We start from the raw sequence: 22195 nt of genomic DNA on the forward strand, positions 1-22195 counted from the left end.
GTGGCACCTCAGTAGATCGGGATTCGAACCGGCAACCTTCAGATTACGGGGCCGCTTCCTTTACCAACCACTGCCCCAGTGTGTCCCTATGGTCCCTGTAATGGGAGGAGGTAAGATGTTCTGGATAAGAGCAGCAGCTACGTGAGTGAGCGAATGTAATAAGACATGAAGAGGAACTGGAATGTAAAAATACAGCATTTTAAGTAGGTAATGTCCATCCCGAGCTCCTCCGACTGTTTACTGTATGAGTAACACTGTAAAGGCAGCGTAGGTCTTCAGAGCGACAGGCGATGGGTAATTTCCGACTGCCCACGGAGCTGCAGTGTTATTTATGGCATACACACACAACCTGGGCACTCACACACCCACGCTCACTGACTAACTACAACTGCAACCTTACTTTTTAACACCCGGCCTTCTTACATAACAAAAGGGAGAAATGCAAAGGGGAGGGGGTCAGGGGGATGGCGTGTAAATTAACGGCGCGCCGTGCTCCACTCAGAGCTGCCTCTTTTCCTCTCAGTTAGAGCGCTTTAAACGGCACCGCTAAATCACGGCTCTGCAGCGCCAAGAACGGACGCTGCGCTGCTGAATGAAACCAGCGTAATGACACCAGACCACTGCACTGTTAGCTTTTAAACACATACAGGTGCACCGAAAACAACGTTCCCGAAGCCGAAAAAAATGAACAAATGAGGAAATACATTTAAAAATCTTTGCCGTTATGGCTAGGACTGTGTGGACTAACCTCGCTAAAGCCAAGGTACAGAAAACTAATATTCATACTTTAAAGTATGAATTGTCTATTGTGGGCAGTGGTGGCCTAGCAGTTAAGGAAGTTGACTTGTAACCGAAAGGTTGTGGGTTCGAAGCTGCTCACTGCTCCCCAGGCACCTTTCAAGCTTGGAACAAAGCAAGAAAAAAATATTTTTTTTTAAAAACCAAATGTCATGGACTCAGAAAGTGGGCATGGTTATCCCGCTTTGACGCTTTGTGTCTAGTGGTTGCGTGTTAATGCGTCACAACAGCTGAGGTCAAAGTTCAACGACAGTCAACTTTGACCGCCGTGTCTGCAGAGGCTCGCGGAGCATCGTTGGGTGCAGCGAAAGATGCTCTTCAGGCGTGCAACCCATAGAAAGCGATGGGATTCAGAGTGCTGCGCTGGATGGGTTTGGTCTGTGAAGGTCCTTAGTGGTCTCAGTTCACGAAATCTGTCATAGCAACAGAAAAACTTTAATCCATGAGGTGTGCACACACACACAGCTCCGTGAGACAGATGCCCAGGACAAGACACGCGGGCAAGAGGGGCTGCTGCCGGGAAACTGGCCTACAGGTTCTCTGTGCAGGCGCCACTTGGCTTTTTAAATTTTGCCGACTTTCAGTAAAAAAAAAAAAAAAAAAACACACGGCTTCGTGAATTAATTATGACCTCAGGCTCAGTTTGGGAAACCTGATGCCAAGCACACCACAGAATACTGAGCTGTGGGGTTTTTAGCTTTTGCAGTTTAGGAGAAGAATGGTCTGTTGTTGGCTCTTTTAGGGTAAAGCTCCAGCTTTCACATTCAGGTTAAAATGAATTCAGCCCTGAGGCATTTGTAACTAGAAAATCAAGCTAGACACTCTGCCATTCAGCATCAAACAGTGGATAAACCTTTGGATTTGGACTTTGCAGAAGAGTGTTTGTCCCGCTCAATGATCCTCCCTATCGTCGTTCAGGGAGGGTTTTTTTTGCCACTGTCACCTTTGGCTTGCTCAGTATGCAGGGCTCTAGATTTACTTTTTGCACTGGTTGCACTGCTGTGCATAACTTTTTTTCTTAGGTGCCCCACCGCAAAAGTTAGGTGCACCAAATTTTCTACAGCGTCGTATTTAACAACACAGTTTTACATGTTCACCTTTTATTCAGGCAATATTGCCTTGTAATTGATTAACTCACAACCTGGTTGACGAAATGTTCTTCTTTATTTGAAGCACAATTCTACATTCTACTGAAAATGTGCTTCACAATTAAAACCAAATCAATTAAATAAAAAGAAAATCTAAATTAAAAGTGCAAGTGTTTTAGTGAAAGTAAAGTGATTGTCATTGTGATACACAGCACAGCACACGATGCACACAACGAAACGTGTCCTCTGTATTTAACCCATCACCGCTAGGCCACCACTGCCCCAAATTTTTTATGGGCTTGAACTTGATTATCATCTTGGCCTAATGATCTGTTTGCTGCTGCCCATAGCTGCAAGGCAGCGAGGAGAGGAAACATTGGGCCAGTATATTTATCGCTTGATCTAATGTGTTTTATAGATGCATTGTGCCTTTTCAGGGTTTCAAGTGTGATGTGTGTAAAAAAAACTGACCATTAAAAGTGACATTAAAAAATGGATAAAATACTCATTATACATGCAAATCAGGTCGCAATTGTGACCAAATTTGGGGGTAACAATTTGGGGGCAGTGGTGGCCTAGCGGTTAAGGAATCGGCCCCGTAATCAGAAGGTTGCCGGTTCGAATCCCGATCCGCCAAGGTGCCACTGAGATGCCACTGAGCAAAGCACCGTCCCCACACACTGCTCCCCGGGTGCCTGTCATGGCTGCCCACTGCTCACCAAGGTTGCTGGGTTAAATGCAGAAGACACATTTCTGTGCCCAATGACAATCACTTTATTCAGTTCCTAATCAGGACCTCATTCATTAGGTGGAGTTGCGAGGTTTATTTAGTTATTTACATTCACCTGCAACCTGAAACTGTGATGAAAATAACTCTCTTACTGATCAAATGAAACCTCATGTTTCTGGAAATGTGGCATGGCTTCCGTAGGGCTGAACAACCTCCTTGGCCACCACTGACACCACACCAAGCAAGTTCAGAATGGTAGTGATCACCTGACACCTGAAAACCTCTAACTGAACGTCTATAATGTAGATTTACTAAATAAGGTGTAGGTCCATGTGTGTTTTTGGTGGGAAAGGAGGCTGGCACCAGTTGCCACTCACCTCCCTCCATTTCATCCTGCCAGTTGCGGGAGCTGCTGGCGGGGGAATTTGGTGATGTGTAGTACTCCCCTCCAGGACTGGTGTCAATGTCGTCCTCCATCGACCCAGACTTATGCCTCTTGCTCCTGTGGCCCGAGAGAAAGAAATTTGTGAAATGGATGGAAACCGAGAGCAGAGGGCTACACCCTCCACGGTTTTCTTGGCTGAGCATGAAATAGCTGGGCACCTAGCTAGAGACGGGGCCTTAGCTAACAGGCGCACTTTGTTCCAGCCCTGCTGTACGTTTACAGTCAAAAGCAAGCTAATAAATCACAGCTTGGGCTTTGGCTGAGCTCTCGAGAGAACAGTCAGACAAATCACATCACCCCACGATCACCCGAGGAGCTACTCATGCTGCTCGGGTCTCTCTCTCTCTCGCTCTGACTGAGAGGACTGCACATATAGACCCTGGCATCTACCTGCGGTATTTAGTGCAAACTGCTCTTCAGCCCTGCGCTGAGTATCTGGCTCAGCGAGATGCTATTGTGAAAATGTGTGTGCAGAATAATGCTTCTTGCTGTTTAATGCCTTTATCCTGCAAACACACACACACACTCACATACATATTTATAAGCTTTGTTTGGAGTCATCATTTAGAGGCTCAGTGTGTCACAGTGGTAAGTCATGTGTGAGTTTGAGTGTGTATTTCTGGGCTTGTATGAACATGTATCTGCATGCGTTGTGTACATGTGGGCATGATAATGCATTTGTTAGATAGATATTATCCTACATCCTCTCAAATGTATATGTGTGAGTGTGTGCTGACCCGCTGGAGGAGGTGCTGGGAAGAGTTCTCCTCATGCCCACTCCTGAAGGGTTGAGATCATAGGCCAGGTGTCCCTGCAACTCCCCCAGAGAGAAGTTGGGCCCGGCTCCTGTCACCACTGGGGCTGCAGGGAGAAAAGCAAGACAGCAGCAATGGCTCAATGCACGCCAAGAGAACCGAAACAGACGCACACTCACACAACAGCAATGTATATGAACAAACCATGTTGATTTTCTGCACACTGTCTGCATTAAACACTGCATAAAACACTTGATTTGGGTTTGATTGAAAGTCTGTGTCTGTACCTGCCACTCTAATTAGGGCCTGTGTGAGTCTGTGAACTGGATTAAGGGCACTGCAGTAATTCAGCAGCTTCAGGCCTAAACCACCATAAAGTGGTGTTAATACATGTATTTGCCCACAAGCACTATGGGTAATCTGCTACGCTGCTCCTTCCTATTAAAAGTGCTCATTCTCTAACTGGGATGGGAGGTGGGGTGGGCAGGCTGCACCAACCACTGCCATGCTGCACCGAGCAGCTGGGAAGACAGAGAGAGTGAAAAAGAAAGAGAGAGAGACAATGAGAACAATGGCCCATTTGTTGCGGCAGGTATGCCTATTAACGGCTGTGTGTCGTCACCACAGGTCCCAAGGCGATCAATCTCTGGCTCTCACTGCGCACACAGCCATGCTGGACGAAACAGAGGGAGGATCCATATAATGCATTCATATAGTTTAAAACAAGGAGAGTTTCTTCTGCTCACGTTCGGGCAACAGTCACGTAGGCTTACGTTTATTATAATATTCTTCAGCGCAGGCTTAATTAAAGAGGGTAAACTAGGCCAGCAGAGAATACATCATTCAAAGGAGCAGTGAACGTCTCGCAGGGTAAACATTCCCGTACGAGAGGCAGAACAAACAAAATGAAAGCCTTTAACAGTAAAGCACTAGTTAAATAAAATCATTATGAAATCTCCTGGGTGGGGATGAGCAACCACGTCAGGTTCATGCTGTTCTCTGGGTTAGGCTTAGTTCTGAGAGACAGGTGGTGACGCCCCCCCCACCCCTGAGCAAGCATGATGTCTGGGGGGGAGGAAGCATGGCTTCATCAGGAACAGACAGCACATAACAAATAAGAGATCAAGTTTATCCCCATTTATCAACCATGCCAGCTGTTTTTCTTCTCAAATCTGATCGACAGTGAGCACCAAAACAAATTCATTCTCTCTACAGGGTAGTATGGGATAGATTGGAATTAAAAACACAACAAAAAAGACTGAAATGCAGGGAAATTACAGTCTAGCAACTAGTCTAGTCACAACACTGAAATTTCAAACTCGACACAGATACTACTGACAAACACAGGGACTTTTAAATAATTAAAAAATAGATATATTTTTTTTATAAAGTCAAAACACCATACATACATATATATATGCACACATATACATACGCTACATAAAGAAATGAATAAATAAATGGATGAAAAAACACATGAATAAATAAAAATAAAAAAAAATTTGGAGCCAAACTAAAAAATTCCCTTCCCACTTCTCATGCCGCAGAAGTGAGCATTGAGCAATTAAAATAATTACGAAACACGGTGAGAGAAGCGAAGACACAGTCGTTCTTATAGTTAACTTACTTCAACAGGTAGCCTGTGAGGGGCTGCCCGCTGCAATGCCTGTTAAAAATTGGAGTCTGCCGCCATTTCAGTAACCCGGAAGATGCAAAACTGGAATTTAATTATCGATACCAGTGCTAATTGATGTCAAAATCAATACTAACTTTTAGTATCGATTAGCATCTGAGAATCAAGTTTTTGGACAACATTACTAGCAACAGACATGCCAAGCTTTAAAATCAAATTTTAAACATACCAGCACCATTGCGGATGTAAACAGTGTTCTCATGCACTGTCCTTTCTTTCACTTCAGGAATATTTGGCCTTTTATAACACAGAGAGGAGCAGATGATTCAAAATGATTAAACAACTGGGAATGTTTTCATGGTGCTATAGTGTCCAGAAATGTAGTGTGTTAGATCTCTCAGTTTTCCTAATTGGCTCCTCCCATTTCGAAACTTTCTGGGCGCTTCAGGGCACCCAGCTGGCGCCGGTTAGCCTGATTATGGGGTCCTGATCACTCACAGACACCGCTTATTAGGCTCGAGGACCCTTTAGAATTGTGTATGCCGGAGACAATGGTTGTTCCTGCGTTGATGTGTTTGCACGTTCATGTGCCTTCTGATATCCTGGTCACATGGTTTTGAGTTTTGTTTTCTGTCAGATTTGGCCGTCGTGCCCTTTTCCTTTCTGTGTAATAAATACCATTATTCTTCTAAAATGTCCAGCATCAGTGCCTCATCCCTCCTTCACCCAAGCACCATGACAAGCCAACACTCATTTAATGCTCGGTTTATTTAGACAGTCTTATCTAGCCCAGCATAAGTAGTACAGATTATTTTTTGCAAATAGCTGTCTTAATTATGTGCTGTCTTCCTGAAGGCCAGCTTTTTGCACAATACAGAGCGTAACATCAAGTATTCCTAAGCATGATAGTCGTGATACTCTATCAGCCAGATAATGCGCAGCATTAAAGCTCTGTCTCAATACCTCGAGATCTGTCTTCAAAGATAGCATCTCAATTAATCAGTCAGAAACATCTCAAATATGATGCCAACTCCAATTTTATTGGCCAGTTTACAAGATATGTATCTTTAATCAAAATGGCAATACCTCAACACAACAAATCATGTCAGTTATTTCAACACACTCATACATTTTATCTGCGTTGACAGTTATTTCATAGTTATATTAGTCCACAGACTAGCACACCTATACATGATTGGTTGTGTGCTGGGAGTGGGAATGACAGGTGACATAAACAATGAAGAAATTCATGTCTTCCTGTCTGGCACAGCTTCAGACAACTGATTCAAGGCAGCTCAGAAGCTACTGAGACACAGAACCAGCCGACAGTATATTCAGACATGGTGGCCGGTACACACAGGACATTTAGAGCTTATAAAGGCCAGCTTCAGCGTGGAGCCAGTAAGCATGGTGGTGAATGAAGGTTCGCACTGTGTGTTGCCAGCGATTAAGCCTGTAAGTGGATTGTGTTGGTCTCTGGTACTATAATCCCCAGGTCCATCCCGGTCCATGCCACGCATACACGATTTTGTTTAATAAGTGCATTATGGGGTTGCAGTTTACTGGCCGCAGAGTGCTGCTGGTGTGTAATGGACAGGGCTACTGAATGAGGGGCGGGGGACACCTTCTGTTTACAGGCGTTGCTCTGAGTGCATACATTACATTTTATACTCTATATTCCACTTCACTGGAATCACAAGTTACTAATTTAGACTACTAATACCCCATACCCAATATAATCATTTACATGGGCAGTGGTGGCCTAGTGGGCAAGGACGTGGTACCGTCCCCACACACTGCTCCATGGGCGCCTGTCCTGGCAGCACACTGCTCACTAAGGGGGATGGTTTAAAGCAGTGGTCACAATTCTTTGTCACCGTGTGCTGCAGTGTTTCACAATGACAAAAACTTTTCACTACAGAAGGTTAAACACTCTGAAAGACATCAATAGATAAAAGGAATTCTTACTTCTGGAGACTTGCACCAGTTCTGTTACGTTAAAAACCCCTGATGTCACAAAGCTCTCCTGGAATTCAGGGGCATCTGGAAAAGATGAGGGATTTGGGTGAGGGCGTGAGGAAGAGAGGGAAAACACCATCATATGCTTGTTGAAAACAACTGTGAATAAGAAGGCCATATGAATAAGAAGTATTTGCCACAGCCATAAACGCCCATGCACATGCAGAAAAGGGTATCTACATGCGCTATAGGGGGCGCTGTGTGTTGGGTATACCGCCACCATCAGTGAAGTTAATGTGCAGCGAGTATCTGAAGACGGTGCCCAGACTGTGTGGAATGGGTGGAGGGGTGAGTGGTGGAGAGAAATGCAGCACATTCTCCCCTGGTGTCCTCCAGGCCTCCCTAATAAACCCTGCCTATTACTGACTAATCATCATTCCCAGCCCATAGTGGATTTAACACACATTAAAGTGGGTCATAAATCAGGGCCGTATTACATTTCTCCATTTCGGTTGTTTGCATGTTGCCAGACTGATCAAACCGTACTCATATTGTTATCAGTGATTTGACCACAGTTTCCAGACGTACCCATTGTCGCTCTACTGTCCTCCTGGTCGGAGCCGATGCCGGTGCGTGGGCTGCTGCTCTGTTCTGCCTCTGTTGAGAGGAGCAAGATCAGTTTTTGAAACAATAACCACAAGCCACACTGTAAATATGAACATTTATTCACATAAATATCATTTTTATGACTTTCATTAGTACCTCTTTGGCATGATAAGATGCCAATCAAGAGACAAAATGGAAAAGCACCACCAACTGCATTAATACATTAAAAAGAATAATGACAAAGAAACCCGATCCAACCATTAAACCAAATTTTATTTTATCTTCCTGCAGCTGGCATATGCAGATCAAAAAAGTAAATAAATACGAGGCGTCCCAAGCCAGAGCTGGAACACTGAACAAGGGAACCCGAACATGCAAGGTTCACCACATGGAACCTGGCCCACGTTCAAAGCCAAACAACAGTTAAAAACCCAAAGCAGGATAAATAAATACAACTCGGCTCTATCTGATAGGCCCACCTCCACCGGCAGATCAAAGGTGTGGCAGATCTACCCCACCACACGTGGTTGAGTTTAATGGCCGACGTGGCCGTGCTTCATTACAGGCTTCACTCCTCCATGACCCCTGCCCCAGTCTCCTCCTTCTCCCGGGACGGGAAGCAAGGGTCACCGCCGAGCGGGACCAGTGGTTACAGCCAAACTATTACGGAGCTGCACTGGTCCAGTGGAGCCAAGACTCTCCTGGAATGTGTGTTTGTGTGAGTTTCAAACATTCCTTAATCTCCTGCTCCAATTTTCCCAAACATGCCAGTGGTGGGTTTTTTTTTAAGGAAAGTGGAGATTGGAAACACATTTCCAACAGTTGCTACTGATTTAACCTGGGGGGGGGGGAATGAACGTAGAGCTACCACCAGGAGATGGACAGGTGACTTTAACTGTAAATTACGGATAAGAATAGCTGAATTTTGACCTTCGCTCGGTACTTGGACAGCGTGTGTAAAGCAAAAGGCCCAAGAACAGAACGATAAACAAACATGTCCGTCATAGTCGCAGCTCTGAGCTCGCCAAACGCCGCGGCCTGCCAGCGATACAGAGGGAACGCTCCCAACGGTTCCTCTCGCTTCTCGTGTCTTGGATCTCCAAAGTGTTACTGCCAAGTGTTGCAGTGGTTTCTCGGCAAGCAGCCCTCAGACTAAGACCCTGGCAGGGCTGAGTGGAGGCCGGGAGACCGAGAGAAAGGGAAGCAAAATGGTGGACTGTTGTGGATACTGAAGTGGTGTGGCAGTGGTGGAGGCGGCCCCGTAATCAGAAGTTTGCTGTCCGCCAAGTTGCCACTGAGGTGCCACTGAGCAAAGGACCGTCCCCACACACTGCTCCCCGGGCACCTGTCATGGCTGCCCACTGCTCACTCAGGGTGATGGGTTAAATGCAGAGGACAAATTTCACTGTGTGCACTGTGTGCTGTGCTGCTGTGTATCACATGTGACAATCACTTCACTTTTACTTTTTTTTTTTGAAGGGGTCAATACCAGGACAGAAGCCTGAATAAAGGGATTTAATTCTGTTAATCGGCTATCGAACTACATATCACGTATCGTGTATCATGTATCATGTTCAGGGCTCCGGCATAACCGTCTATCTATGTCTATGGCAGCCCTTTTCAACACCAACGTGATGAGCGCCTGATCAGCTCAACCAAATCTCGTCAAATAAAAGGGTCCCCGCTGCGAAGCTTTTGCTTTGACAACTGGGAATTTGTTCAGGGTGTGGTCATTAGTTTCGTGAAGAAAATAAAGAACATGGCATCTTTTATTTAGAAAGGAAATTGGACATGAATGAAATGTTGCTGCGGTCTTTTAATGCAGACTTACTGGCACATTTGCAGAAAACTGCTGACACCTCAACAATTTGAACACACGAACACAAAATGTTTCAAATAGAAAGCGGTCCGAAGATCCGCTGCAGCGCGTGCATCGTCATTTTCCAGATGAAAACCATGCAGCGAAGGAACGCAGTGGATTTTCCAAGGCGAGACTATCGCCTCCATCTCCACGGCAGACAGGGAGCACCGCCGAGGTCCCCCTCCCGTCCCAACGAGACCTAGACATAAACTGCTTATTCTTGGCCCGGCACCTTGAACGATATTTCCTCTGTTTTGAATGAAAGCAGTGGCGCCCGATCTGAGGGCTGAGAGACGCCTGCGCCTCCCCGCCGCGGTAATGAGCTCGCCCCTTCCAAACTTCTGCTTGCTGTTTCACCGAGACCAAGTTCTTTTCCTGGTCAGCCATCGCTCAACGGCGGGGGCAGTTTCTTTTTTTTTTTTTTTTATTTTGGCAGACATTTCATGTGCAGAGGAGTTTGCTGTTGGCAGCCATTTTAGATTGCGCTTTTTCTCCCGCCTCGCTCTCCCTCTCTCTCCGAGAGCAAGAACAGAGAGAGAGAGAGAGAGAGAGAGAGAGAGAGAAAAGAAAAGTAGAACAAACCCCGCCGATGAGTGCCAGCGTGCCCCCGTGCCAAGCCACCGCGCTCAGCCAGCGAGCGAGAGGGAGGGAGGGAGGGAGGTTCAGGAATGCCCACAAGAGGCTGGCACAGAGCTCAGGGGCACAGAAATGAGGCGGGACGGAGATTACGAGAGACGGGGAGAAGGAGGGAGGGAGAGGGAGGAGGACGGACGGGCGAAATGGAGGGAGAGCGAAAGTTTAGCTGCGGCTATGACCTAATGCTAGAGCCGTTCCTCCGTACCAACTCAGCAATTACGGCGAGCAGCGGCGAAACAACATGGGGGACCGCGACGGCTGGGAAGGAAGGGTGGACGTGTGCCTACCCTCCACCGCGGGCGCCCCCCAAAATGCTCCGAGGCATCTCCCTTCTCCGTAACCAGAACTGCAGACAATAATGAGATTGCAGGGAGGCATCTTTCAGGGCGGCACGTGTTTCTTTACTTTTATTAAGTTAGAAGGAGCCCATTAGGACGCTGACTGAGGCTCGGAGACGCAGGGCGTGCTGCTGGAACGGTCCGTCCTCATTCACAACGTCGCCATGACTGATTCGCAAACGTCCACTTTTACAGCCAGCCAGCCACTGAGGGGAGAAGCACGGTTCCAGGAGCCCCAGAGGCTGCTGGGAAACAGGAAACTGGGCTACGTTGTGACTTGGGATGGCGGCACAATTATGCACAATCCGTCTGTTTCGTTGTGCTGCCACTAGGAATCTTTTGTGAATCAGTCACACCACCGTCGAATGAAGGCTATTAGTCCGTCGGTGCGTCATGATTACTATTTTTCACCATTCAAATGCCGCTGCGTTGGAATATTTCAATAATGACATGTCCCGTCTAGCCGTCTCAGCTCCAGTCAGTGACAACAGCAGAAACTGAAGCAATTTGGTGCTCCCCCGGCCCAGAAAATCAATTGGAAATCCAACTCCAAATGTCTCCGACTGGATTGGAATCGGAGGCTCAATCCAAATCCAATTTAGAACTGATAGCATCTCTGCAGTACGGTACCGGCTGCTGAGAGTAATGTACCTTTTACCAGTATCGACTCTGCAGTGGCAAGGACTTTATCTGGTACTGTGTAGCTTCGGATAGTAGCAAAACGAAAAAATCCCTTACATAAGTACAATTTACAAATGAGAAGAGTGAAGACAATAAAAAAGTGTGCAATACTGTTATGCTGTGGGGGCATACAGACCTCTTTAGAGGGGAAAGGTCACTGCAGATCAATACAAAGTGATTGATCCCTTTGCTATAATGAAAATTTCTTGATTGAATTGTATAATTTTTGTTTTCCAGGATACGTACGAGACCAAGAACCATGATTCTGCAGCTCAGGCCTTGTATCCTAATGAGGAAGTATCTTTCGACCGTATATGTGGTCCGGTCCTCCAGAGTTATGGGGACTGGTGGCTCATGAGACACTTAGCTCGCATTTGACGCGTTGTTAACCATTAAAAGAAACTAGAGTGGGTTTATCTGAGAGGACTGTGGCGTCCTGCGGTGTTTCGGAGAGCCACCCTCCACGCGCTGCGTGCCGTACCAGACCGTAGCCATCTGCTGAATGGTAACCGCGTTTCTGCTACAGCAGCAAGAATCCGCTGCTCTCTCTCCCCCTCGCCCCTGCAGCACCGCTAATCAATTTCTGATCTTCAATTTAATTTCAGATCAGATTTTTTTTGGTGCGGTGCGGATAAAGTGAATGCAGAGGACATTGACTGATTGTTCTTTGTCTCCCTCTGCCATCAATTTGTCTCTCTCGCTGTTTTTCCCCCCAGAGTCTGTGTCTCACACACACACACACACACACACACACACACACACGCACACACGCACACACAGGTTATAAACACCAACTGGACCCCTCCACCCATTCGATGGTCCCTATTTCAAACCCAAATCATTGCAATCATCAGAAAATGCCAAAGCTGTTTTATTCCGTCTAACACAGCAGATAAAGCAGTTCCACCCTTACAGGCATTTTAAATTATTAATCGTTTAATTTTCTGGAATTTATTGATCAATAAGCTCTGAGCTCTGAATCAGCACCCATGTTCTTTTTTTCCTCTGTCCCTTCATTAAGAGGAGGATTAAATCTATAACGTGACACGAATCGCACTTATAAAGTAAACAACTGCTGACGGCGCACATCTTCCCGGGTTCCAAAGTGAAACTTTGCACATCTTAAAGAGCGCTGAAACTCACACACACACACACACACACACACACACACACACAGTGCCGGGGTGCTGCTTACACATCCACGCGAGTCCTTGCAGAATAACGGGGCCCTCGGTCAGCGGCGGAGCCTTCTCCGTTTAATTCATTCGCAAAATCTGCTGAGCAGCGGAGAAACGGGGCGGCCGCTGCAGCGCTGACATTCAATTTATGCAGCCGTCCTTTTAATGCTCGCTGCTGCTGTAGTCGTCTCTGTAAGACCCACTGTGAAAAGTGCGCCGTGGACCACCCCGTCCCGAGTCCTCGCCGTAGTGAGGCAGTAGTGGCCTGGTGGTTGACAAGTCCCTGGATTTACTTGCTTGTTACTGCTTTTAAAAACACTAAAAATGATTTAAAGAAAGAAAAAAAAGAATAAACAAAGCAATTCAAGCAATCATCAAGAACGGAAAAGAAATAAGAGCTGTGCGGCTGCGGCCTGCCTGTAGGGGGCGCTGCACCAGTGACAGGCTGACGCAGCCTCGCCGCTGGTAATTGGGGCTGCTGACCTTCTCCAGCAGATTGCAGCTTCCTGTGGCAGCGTGTCTTTAGTGCGGCAGTAATAACAGAAAAGGGCCGTCAGTCAATCGGAGGCGCCAGAAATAACTAGCAGCTGGGCAGGGTGCAGGTGCGTTGTGCGTACACACACACACACACATACACACATAGTATTAACCCAGAAAGATCTCCAGGTCACTAGATACTGGCAAAAAAAACATATTTCATAAGGTACAGAAACCGAGGGTTTAACTTCCGAAGGGGCCAAGGCTTAATCTCCTGTCTTAGTCTTAGTCCTGTCAGTCCACACCGCACAACAGAAGGTCCGGCGAACTCTGGAGTGGAGGGACATTAACCTACCTCCTCCTTCACAGCCAATGGAAAGGCCCCTCTTGCATTGTGCGTACAGAATTATAAAACTCTATTTTCCCTGCTCCTCCGCAGGCCACAATATAAAAACCAGATGCGAACACTGTGTTCTTTTCAAGTTATTTTTGGATGGATTTCATAGACGTATTAAAATATATATTTATATAAAACTGCTTAAACCACCCACCAGCCCCTTTTGGATTGGTTATAAAGATCTCTCCCTGCAATTTAAGCCTAACATGTCATTTGCAAGGACCCATGCAGTGGTGTGCTCTCGAAAACTTGCACATGAAATAATAAATAATAAAGCTCATATGCACGATGTCGAATGCTTGCGCTCACACACACACACACACACACACACACACAAGTAGAATCACACATTGCAGTCACTGCACATCCCGATGTGGAAAAATGATATGGAACAGTGTGTTGTTCTGAGGTGCCGAACGCTGACCCCAGTTGACTGTGGCAGCTTCCCTGGTACCAGGAACGCGTGATGTTCTCCGACCTGGGTGGGCGGTGGGGCCTGTTTGAGTTGGAAAAAGCAGCCAGGATGGAGCCTGCCCACAGCCAGGACCCTCAACAGCGAGGCATTACCAACGCGCAGACTTTCATGCTCCCCTCATCTCCATTTGCCACAGATTCCATTTCAAATAGGCTTCTCTGGCTTGGCAGCAGCTCCATGTAACCATAACAAATACTAAAATCTATGCCTTTGTGGTCAGAGCCCCGGTTACACCTCTGATCCGTCAGAGTCGGAGACCCGCTGAGTTCAAGTGGACTGTTACTGGAAGGACAGCCCCGAGAGGCAAGGGCATTTCAACGGATGGCAAACAATTCCTATTTATAAAGCCTGGAGTAGTCATTCGACGGATAACAAATAGACTCCGCACAGCCATAAACATCTCACCAAAAAAAAAAAAAACCCAGGCCTATCCCGCTGCCTGGACCCAACAGAGCTCGGGTTCTCAAACAGGGCAATGAAGTGCAGCTTCCTGTTGCTGCAGAAGCTGGAAAATATCTGCACCTGGGTGGCCAAAACTCTTCTGCTTCCACATTTCACTGCTGCCTGAGAGAATAAAACGTGTGAAAGCTGCGGCGCTGCGCTGTAAATATCACGCCACTAGTAGCCGGTGTCACCGCATGGCCACAGGGAACAACGCGAGACACGGTGGTCCACACAGATCTGGTGGGGCGCGAGCAAAACAAGCATGCAGCTTTTTGGGAAATTGTCTGACATGTTCCTGTTTTGTTCAACTGAGGTGAGTTTTTGAAAAAAGAAAAGCGAAAGATCAGCTCGGTGAGCTCTGGGAGGACCGCTAATGCGACTCAGACTGCGCCCGCATGTTTATGTCATATGTGAGCAGAGAGCCCAGGGAGGGACGCCGAGGCTGTTAACTAACCAGAGCGGTTTGTGTTTGAGGGCAAGATTCTTGTCTTTTTTGAACCACATAAATCTGAGGGGTGGGCGGCAGGACAATGGAGGACGTTTATGGTCCAATATGTAGGCTGTGGGAGGCAGTTGTCCAGTGATCAAGCAGATCAGTTATGAATGTCATAACATACAGTGGGAGAAAATAATGGTTTGATCCCCTGCTGGTTTTATAAGTTTGCCCACTAAAACAATAAATGATCAGTCTGTAATTTCAATGGTAGGTTTATTTGAACAGTGAGAAAAAAAAAAATCATGTTAAAATAGTGATAAATTAATTCTCGTTTTCATGAATGAAATAAGTATTTGTTGGTGGCAGATCCTCTCAGAGCAATTTTTAATGTCCTGGCTGAGGGAAGGAGGTTCTCACCCAAGATTTGACAGTACTTGGCCACATCCAGCCTCCCTTAGATTTTGTTGTTTCTTCCATTTGTGAATAATCGCACCAACTGTTGTCACCTTCTCACCCAGCTGCCTGCCGATGGTCTTGTAGCCCAGTGCAGCCTAGCGTAGGTCCACAATCTTGTGCCTGACATCCTTGGAAAGCTCTTTGATCTTGGCTATGGTGCAGAGTTTGTAATCTGGATAGAGTAATTGCTTCTATGATCTGGTGTTTTTTATACAGGTAAAGAGTTGAGGATCTCCCAGTGTCAGCTCCTTATCTGTATAAAACACAACTGGGAGAGAGAAATCTTGCTGATTGATAGGGGTTCAAATACTTATTTTATCCATGAAAATGCTAATTCATTTATAACTTTTTGAAATGCATTATTTTGTATTTTCTGGATCATCTCTCACTGTTTAAATAAACCTACCATTGGTATAAATTAAACTGTCCATTTCTTTGTAAACGGGCATTTATAATGTATTATTTCTGTATTAAGTATTAATCACTGATTGACACATTATGATTAGAGACTTTCAGAATTACCCATAATTTATATTTGATGCCTAATATGAACTGGTTCTTATTCTTTCAGATCCCCATCCATTCATTGGAGCCTGGAATAATCTGGAAAACACAATGGAATAATATAAAATCTATAGGGTGTGTCTGCCTTCGTCAAATTGGGGTGTGTAGATTTTAGAAGGATTGTCCTTCAAATGAGTCCTTTATCTCATCTGGACCATAATTCATTGTGCACATTTTTTCCAGAACATGACAGTTGTATAGAGGAAATGCTGTCCACTGTTCCTTCATATAAAACCATTGACCATTGACCATACAAAAAACCATTGACTTGCTTTTTGTAATGTAGAATCTGACAGGGGTGGTGTTTTATCTGGAGATGTTGACCTGTAGGTTTGACCATTTCATTTAACAAAGCCAGGAGGATGCACCAAGGCTATAGCTCCTCCTAAGGATTCGACAAGCTGCTAAATGTGCATCAAAGATGGAGCAATTTTATTTTGGTAGATTCTCAGTACAGATTTTTGGAGCCGCAAATAAATAAACTGCTTTTCAAGAGCAATTCTACATTCAGTGGGGTGTAGATCTGCTGTATTCCAAAATGTTGGCTCTAAAACCAAGACGTATTTTCCTCCCTTTACACAACTTTTCTTAAGCAGACAACTCACACTCCCAGTGCATTGCGTAATTGCTGTCGGATCAGACAGCAAAATGGGCGCCAGGTTAGGGAGTCTGGGGCGCTCAGCCGGGGACATGTGGCTTGGCTGTGGCAGCTCCAGCGCGAGGAAGTGGGATTCCCCGCTGAGCGGAGTCTACCCCGTTCAGAGTGGCATTTGCCAGGACATGCCTTATAGAAATCTGGGTTTTGGAAGGGGCAGAATATGAGAGGGGAGGGAACGCAGGGCATACAAAACAGGGCAGCAATTAAAAGTGACAAGGCCCACGAGGTAGATTTTCATACGTTGGAGACGAGTCAAAATATCGGCCGTAAAGGAAGAATCCCTGGTGCCAAGTTCAGTTGAGTACATCTTGCGGTCGTGGAGGACGCACAGTTGTCTGTCTTCACCTTGAAGGAGCCGTCTGGGGCCCAGACGGAGGTGTCTCGCTTGTCGCAGGTTGGTGGGCGGGGTGATTATCAGGCCGGACAGTGCATTCCCTCGCAGGGCTGTGCTCGCAGATTACGCGTGGCAGACGTTAGAGCTGAATTCATATCAGATTTAGACGGAATTAGCGGGAAACGGACGTGCATTTATCCCCAACCTCAGCAGAGAAGTCAAGTCAGAGCCTCGAGTAACTTGGGGAAAAAAAAAAAAAAACGATTATTGCTGGAACAGCACCCGGTTTGAACAACGTCTTGCACTGTGCAGCTACTACAGTCATGGCGTAGTAGAAGTGTTATTGCAAACTCTCCCTGTCCCCCTGAACGGAGACCGACCTGCGCTAGAATAACACCAACAACTGGGAGAATATTCGCACGTGTTTGTAGAAAAAACACGGCCTGCGCTGGGACACACGAAGTAGGTGAGGGAGACAGGACGAGGGGGGACGGCGAGGGGGATGGAGAATGTGACGTTGCCCGTGTCCTGAAATGGCCTTTCTTCGATGCGGTGTGCCCCTCCCCTTCCATACTTCCCCTGTAGCTTTACTCCGCTACCCCGTCTTGTTGTAGGTTTGCCGCTACATGTGGATATGTGGCATGCGTTAATGTTAACCTCAAGCCATCTGGACTCCTCATTACATAAAAAAAAAAACTCCCTCGCTCCTTCGCCGCTGCGCGCGGTTCTTTTCCTCCTTGCCAGCGCTGACCCGCTCTGACAGTTTCCTGGGTCTCGTCCAGGCAAGAGACACGACCGGCATGAGGCAAAATGAACTCACCAAGAAAATAAATACTCCGCTCATGTGTCAGGTAACACCGGGTGGAGAGAGGGGGAAAGAGAGAGAGAGAGAGAGAGAGAGAGAGACTTTTGATCACTTTCTCAACAAATCAGCACAACTGTAGCATGCTTGCCCAAACACCACTGGGGTGCGCCTAACAGAGACAAAAATGGGTGTGTTCTCTGCCCATTTCAGATAGCTGAACAAACATTAATCTAGAGCAAGCAAGGTTGGCAAAAAAACGTGATGGGTTCCTTCCGTTTTTTGTACATTTTGCCGGGGCTGAGCACAGACCTACAATAAATACAAGTTCAGAAGGACATATAACCTATAAGGCTAATTTTATTTTTTACATTCAAACAGGATTGAAACAATATTCTTTTTGCAATTTCAACCCGCTCCCATTGGGACTGTGTTAAGGTCAGGAAGGGGCCATTCCAGGACAACGGTGTACCTTGAGTCATTCATTGCTGGGGTTGGCAGTGTGTTTTGTGCCACTGTGCATAAAGGTCAAAGTCTTCCTTTTTGGCAGTCTCCAACATGTCTTGTTTCATAATGATTTTGAAGAAATTCCTTCTGTACGGATCCTCTTCCTCTGGAATTGTGAATGTGCGATAAATTAGACTGTAGTGTCATTAAGCCCTGAGACATTTTTACACATGGTTTCACTGGGCTGAATGGACGTCTCTGTTGTGAAGAATAACTTTTGTCTAGCCACCACAGCTCAGATTTGTGGAAAATATGCTAAATGAATGTTTTCATACCGCGTCCTGATCTTTGCAGAGGTGGTGGCCTTAGAGGAGCTAAGAAACTTACTGGAGAATAAAAAAATGGATCTTTAATCAGTGAAGCTGGTGATAGGTAAATTAAATCAGCAGTGTGAGTCTTTCAATTTGAATTGGTATATACCCCACATCCTTTTTGTTGGTTCCAACAAGATGAGATGAATTATGAGGTGGTCTGTGGCCTTTTCAGCCCTAAATCACCAGCTTCTTGGGACGGTCTGGTAAAGAACTGAGAGCAAACAGAACTGCATCTCTACCCCAAACACTGCGTTCAGTTTCATATTTCACAACATTGATGGGTGATTCAGTGTAAAAAAAAAAAAAAAAAAAAACTGTAAATCAGCAAAATTTAAATTTTTGCAGATTTTGATATACTCACTCTGGTATCCACCTCCAACACACAGGCAACTCTGTCAGTAGCAGAGAGCTTTGAGGCTAACTGTGGGGCTGGCCAGTGCAGCATGGGAGCTAATAATAGCCTGGAAAACCCTGATCAATATGGGAGGGAGGGAGCAAAAGAGCTAAGCAGTCAGACAGACAGCCCGAGAGGCAGCCAGGAAACCCAATCCCCACGCCTCATGCCGTCCGTACGTCTGAGCCAGAGAGGCTGCAGGTATTCTGTTGATCTGGGTCCATTCCAGAGGGTGGGGTGGGAGTAGAGCTGGCCTGATAATGCTGCCTTGGGGCGCTGGCGTGCTCTTACAGAAACACCAACCCGAAATAAAAGTGCTGGAATGGCTGTGGGGCAGGCTTGGCCAGGCAAGAGCTTGTGGCAGGAGATGCAGGAGTGCTGGCCGGGCAGTCGGCCTGTCGGACTCTGATCTGCCTCGTCTGACACGGCAGGGGAAGCTGTTTATACCAGAGCCATAAAATGCACTCACAGTGTAATTGAATTTTTCTGCACACAGTGTTATATGACCCCCAGCCCCCTTTAATTCAGGGCAGTATATTCTCTGGAGATTATGGCCTCTCACTGGGCTCAAAATTGCAGCCAGGGAGATGACAAAATAAATCATCTTTTTCCGCATTGGGCATTACTTGCTCCTGTTTGTGCTTAGATTCTTGGGGTTACAGTAAAATTAATGAATTTAAATGAATTTCCAATTCAGGTATTCAGGTATTAAAAAGCATTTATGATAGGTAGACCACTTCTGCAAAATGGAGGCAGCATATGTTCCTCTGTGTAGGATCGTTTGATGATGAAACCAATCATTCAGGCCACTGGGCTGCATATCTCGCAGGGCGTATGGTCAGTGCCAGGTTCCGTCCACCAGCCAGGTCTTTCAGCTAAACGATGCTGTCGTCACAGCTAGGTGACCTGGAAACAATCCATCATATTCATATATACAACATAAAACAGGACTGCATTTCTTCATTAAAGTAAAAAAAAAAAAAAAACACACACGCACACACACACACACCACTTCTCATTCGCTTATCAATTCTGGGCTATTGATATAGTGTTATGCATATCTCCTGATTGTGTCTATATTTCGTATATGTCTACATGTCTATATTTATGGGGACAAGAACCATGAAAAGGGCTTTGGGCAGAGGGGACTGCATGTGGGAGGTGGAGGGTTTACTGGCGAATGCAGCTGTGTAACTCAACCCCCTCAAACAGCTGGTGCCAGCACTCCTCAAAAGAGTCATCTGACACATGCTTTATATTCCGAATAAACATGCATATGAAATATTTCATATTTTGGGTGGCCTTAAGCATATATGCGAAAGCTTTCCTGTTCTCAATCAGTTTAATAAGGGATGGGACCGAGGGAGGGCTCAGAGCGGGCGTGGTGTGCGGGGCTCCAGATATCCAGCTCAGTCGACTGCAGACCTCAAAGTCTTCATCAGCCCACAGACTGAGGTCACGTGACGTGGGGAGGTCCCACTGCTTCCATTTCACCATAAAATGTGACCCAGACAATATGGGGGAACATATTGAGGGTTTTGAACTTCATTACAAGCAATGAGATATTTGAAAAGTGTAATTTTAACCACAGAGTCCAATAAAAATATGAATTTCGTTTCTGTCATTGTTCATTAATCATTTCCAAAAACCAACACAGTTCACAAAAGTGTTTTTGGGGGGTGTATTTACTAACCAGCTTAAACAATGTATATAAAAAGTTTTGTGTGGATTGCAAATGGTTTGTTAGTTTTGATCTTAAAAAGAATTGTTAAATATCTCAATATCAAAACAAACCTACTGTCCTGTACACTGATAGACACCGATTATAAAGGGACATTTTGACACTTTAAACTCACTTTAAACTGACACTAGTTCCAACAGGTAATTGATCATTTATCATATTTTCTAAATATAAATGCAACTGGATAGATAAATTAATTTTTTTGTCATATTGGTTTTGATACATGGATTTTACTGCTGGTCTACGTCCACTCCGCCTCCCTTCTTTGTCTTCATTCCTCCTCCTCTCCACCAGCTGCTCTGACTGCTTCCAGCACGCGGCTGCTCCTTTAACAGGGACCGATCACCGCGGGGCTTTTCACTGCTGCGTACACCACTGCGTACACCCCCCCCCCAACCACACACACACTCACACACACACACACACACGCTCCAGGACATACAGACTGAACAAATCAGCAGAGCTGCTGGAGCCTGACTGAAGGTGCTTATTCAGCAGCGAGGGAAAGCGCCATCGACCTTCTGTGACCCTCGCTACAGGTACATGACAGGGGCTATACTGCGGGTCCTAGCGCAGGTCTTAAGTTACTTGTCACGTGGTGAGGTGACATTTCATATTCACCTTTTATAAATAAACAGGCAAAACATTACAACGTCAAAACTATCGCAGCTAATGAGGATGAGGCCTGAACCCGGTATTACGTTCCCTACAAGTTCTCACTGTTTGTATTGTGCACTTCACAATGCTCCCTACTGCTGGACAGAGCAGACACGATGTCCTAAAAATGTTCAGAACTTGTTTATGGAACATCATGAAATATTCTGAATAAGGCTCCAAGAATGTTCCAGAACATTTATATCCTTGGTGGAATGTATTGTAATTTAGGCGCAGAAATAAAAGCAAGACGACATGAATCACAGACTGTTATTTTCATTCAGAATATAGTTCATACGTCCAGTTAAAAATAAACATTGTTAGCTGGGATGAGTTTGGGTTTGCGTGATTAACGTCCACATCTTCTTTATCGCACGCTCTCGAGCAGAAGGACTGGTTCAGACTCGCTGCAGCAAGACCAGGGTCATTTCTTGGATTTGGCTTGATGGTTGATGGTGATCTTCACTGAGCCCAACCCACCATGCACGCATGATCCAGGGGTTCCAGTCTGGGCCCCCTCCTGCTCAGTCCTCGGTGCAATCGGTCAAAACCGGTTGCTGACGCTGACGTGGGTGCCATCCCGCCGGTGGCACAGAATCCGAAGCCATCCACAGACAGATGGATGGATGGCACCGGAGTGCGGCTCGACCAGTCTATGCCATTATGAGTTATTATGCGTATGAAGGATTACTTGGTCACAGAGGCTGGCAGACGTACCTGAATTCCCTCAGAGTTCATTTTCTATTCTGTGCCTGTTCTTATTTTATTACAAATTTTTGCATGGCGCTTCAGCACTGCGGGCAAGAACCTCCTCCAGATCCGGCGTCGCTCTTG

General features: G+C 46.0%; 1 protein-coding gene across 4 annotated transcripts in view; it reads right to left on the reverse strand.

Annotated features, from left to right (window-relative positions):
• Positions 1–22195, reverse strand: part of nfic (nuclear factor I/C) — an 82396-nt gene that overhangs the window by 26484 nt on the left and 33717 nt on the right. For 3 of the 4 annotated variants that reach the window (XM_029000153.1, XM_029000155.1, XM_029000151.1), the window contains exons 3-6: positions 7997–8065; positions 7418–7492; positions 3799–3922; positions 2994–3118 (exon numbers count right to left, since the gene is read on the reverse strand). In XM_029000153.1, coding sequence (XP_028855986.1) covers positions 2994–3118; positions 3799–3922; positions 7418–7492; positions 7997–8065 — 393 coding nt within the window. The remainder of the gene's footprint in view (positions 1–2993; positions 3119–3798; positions 3923–7417; positions 7493–7996; positions 8066–22195) is intronic. The other variant, XM_029000154.1, reaches the window with a different exon arrangement.

The sequence above is a fragment of the Denticeps clupeoides genome, chromosome 13 (genome assembly GCF_900700375.1).
Source record: "Denticeps clupeoides chromosome 13, fDenClu1.1, whole genome shotgun sequence".
In the NCBI taxonomy this organism is placed as follows: Eukaryota; Metazoa; Chordata; class Actinopteri; order Clupeiformes; family Denticipitidae; genus Denticeps; species Denticeps clupeoides.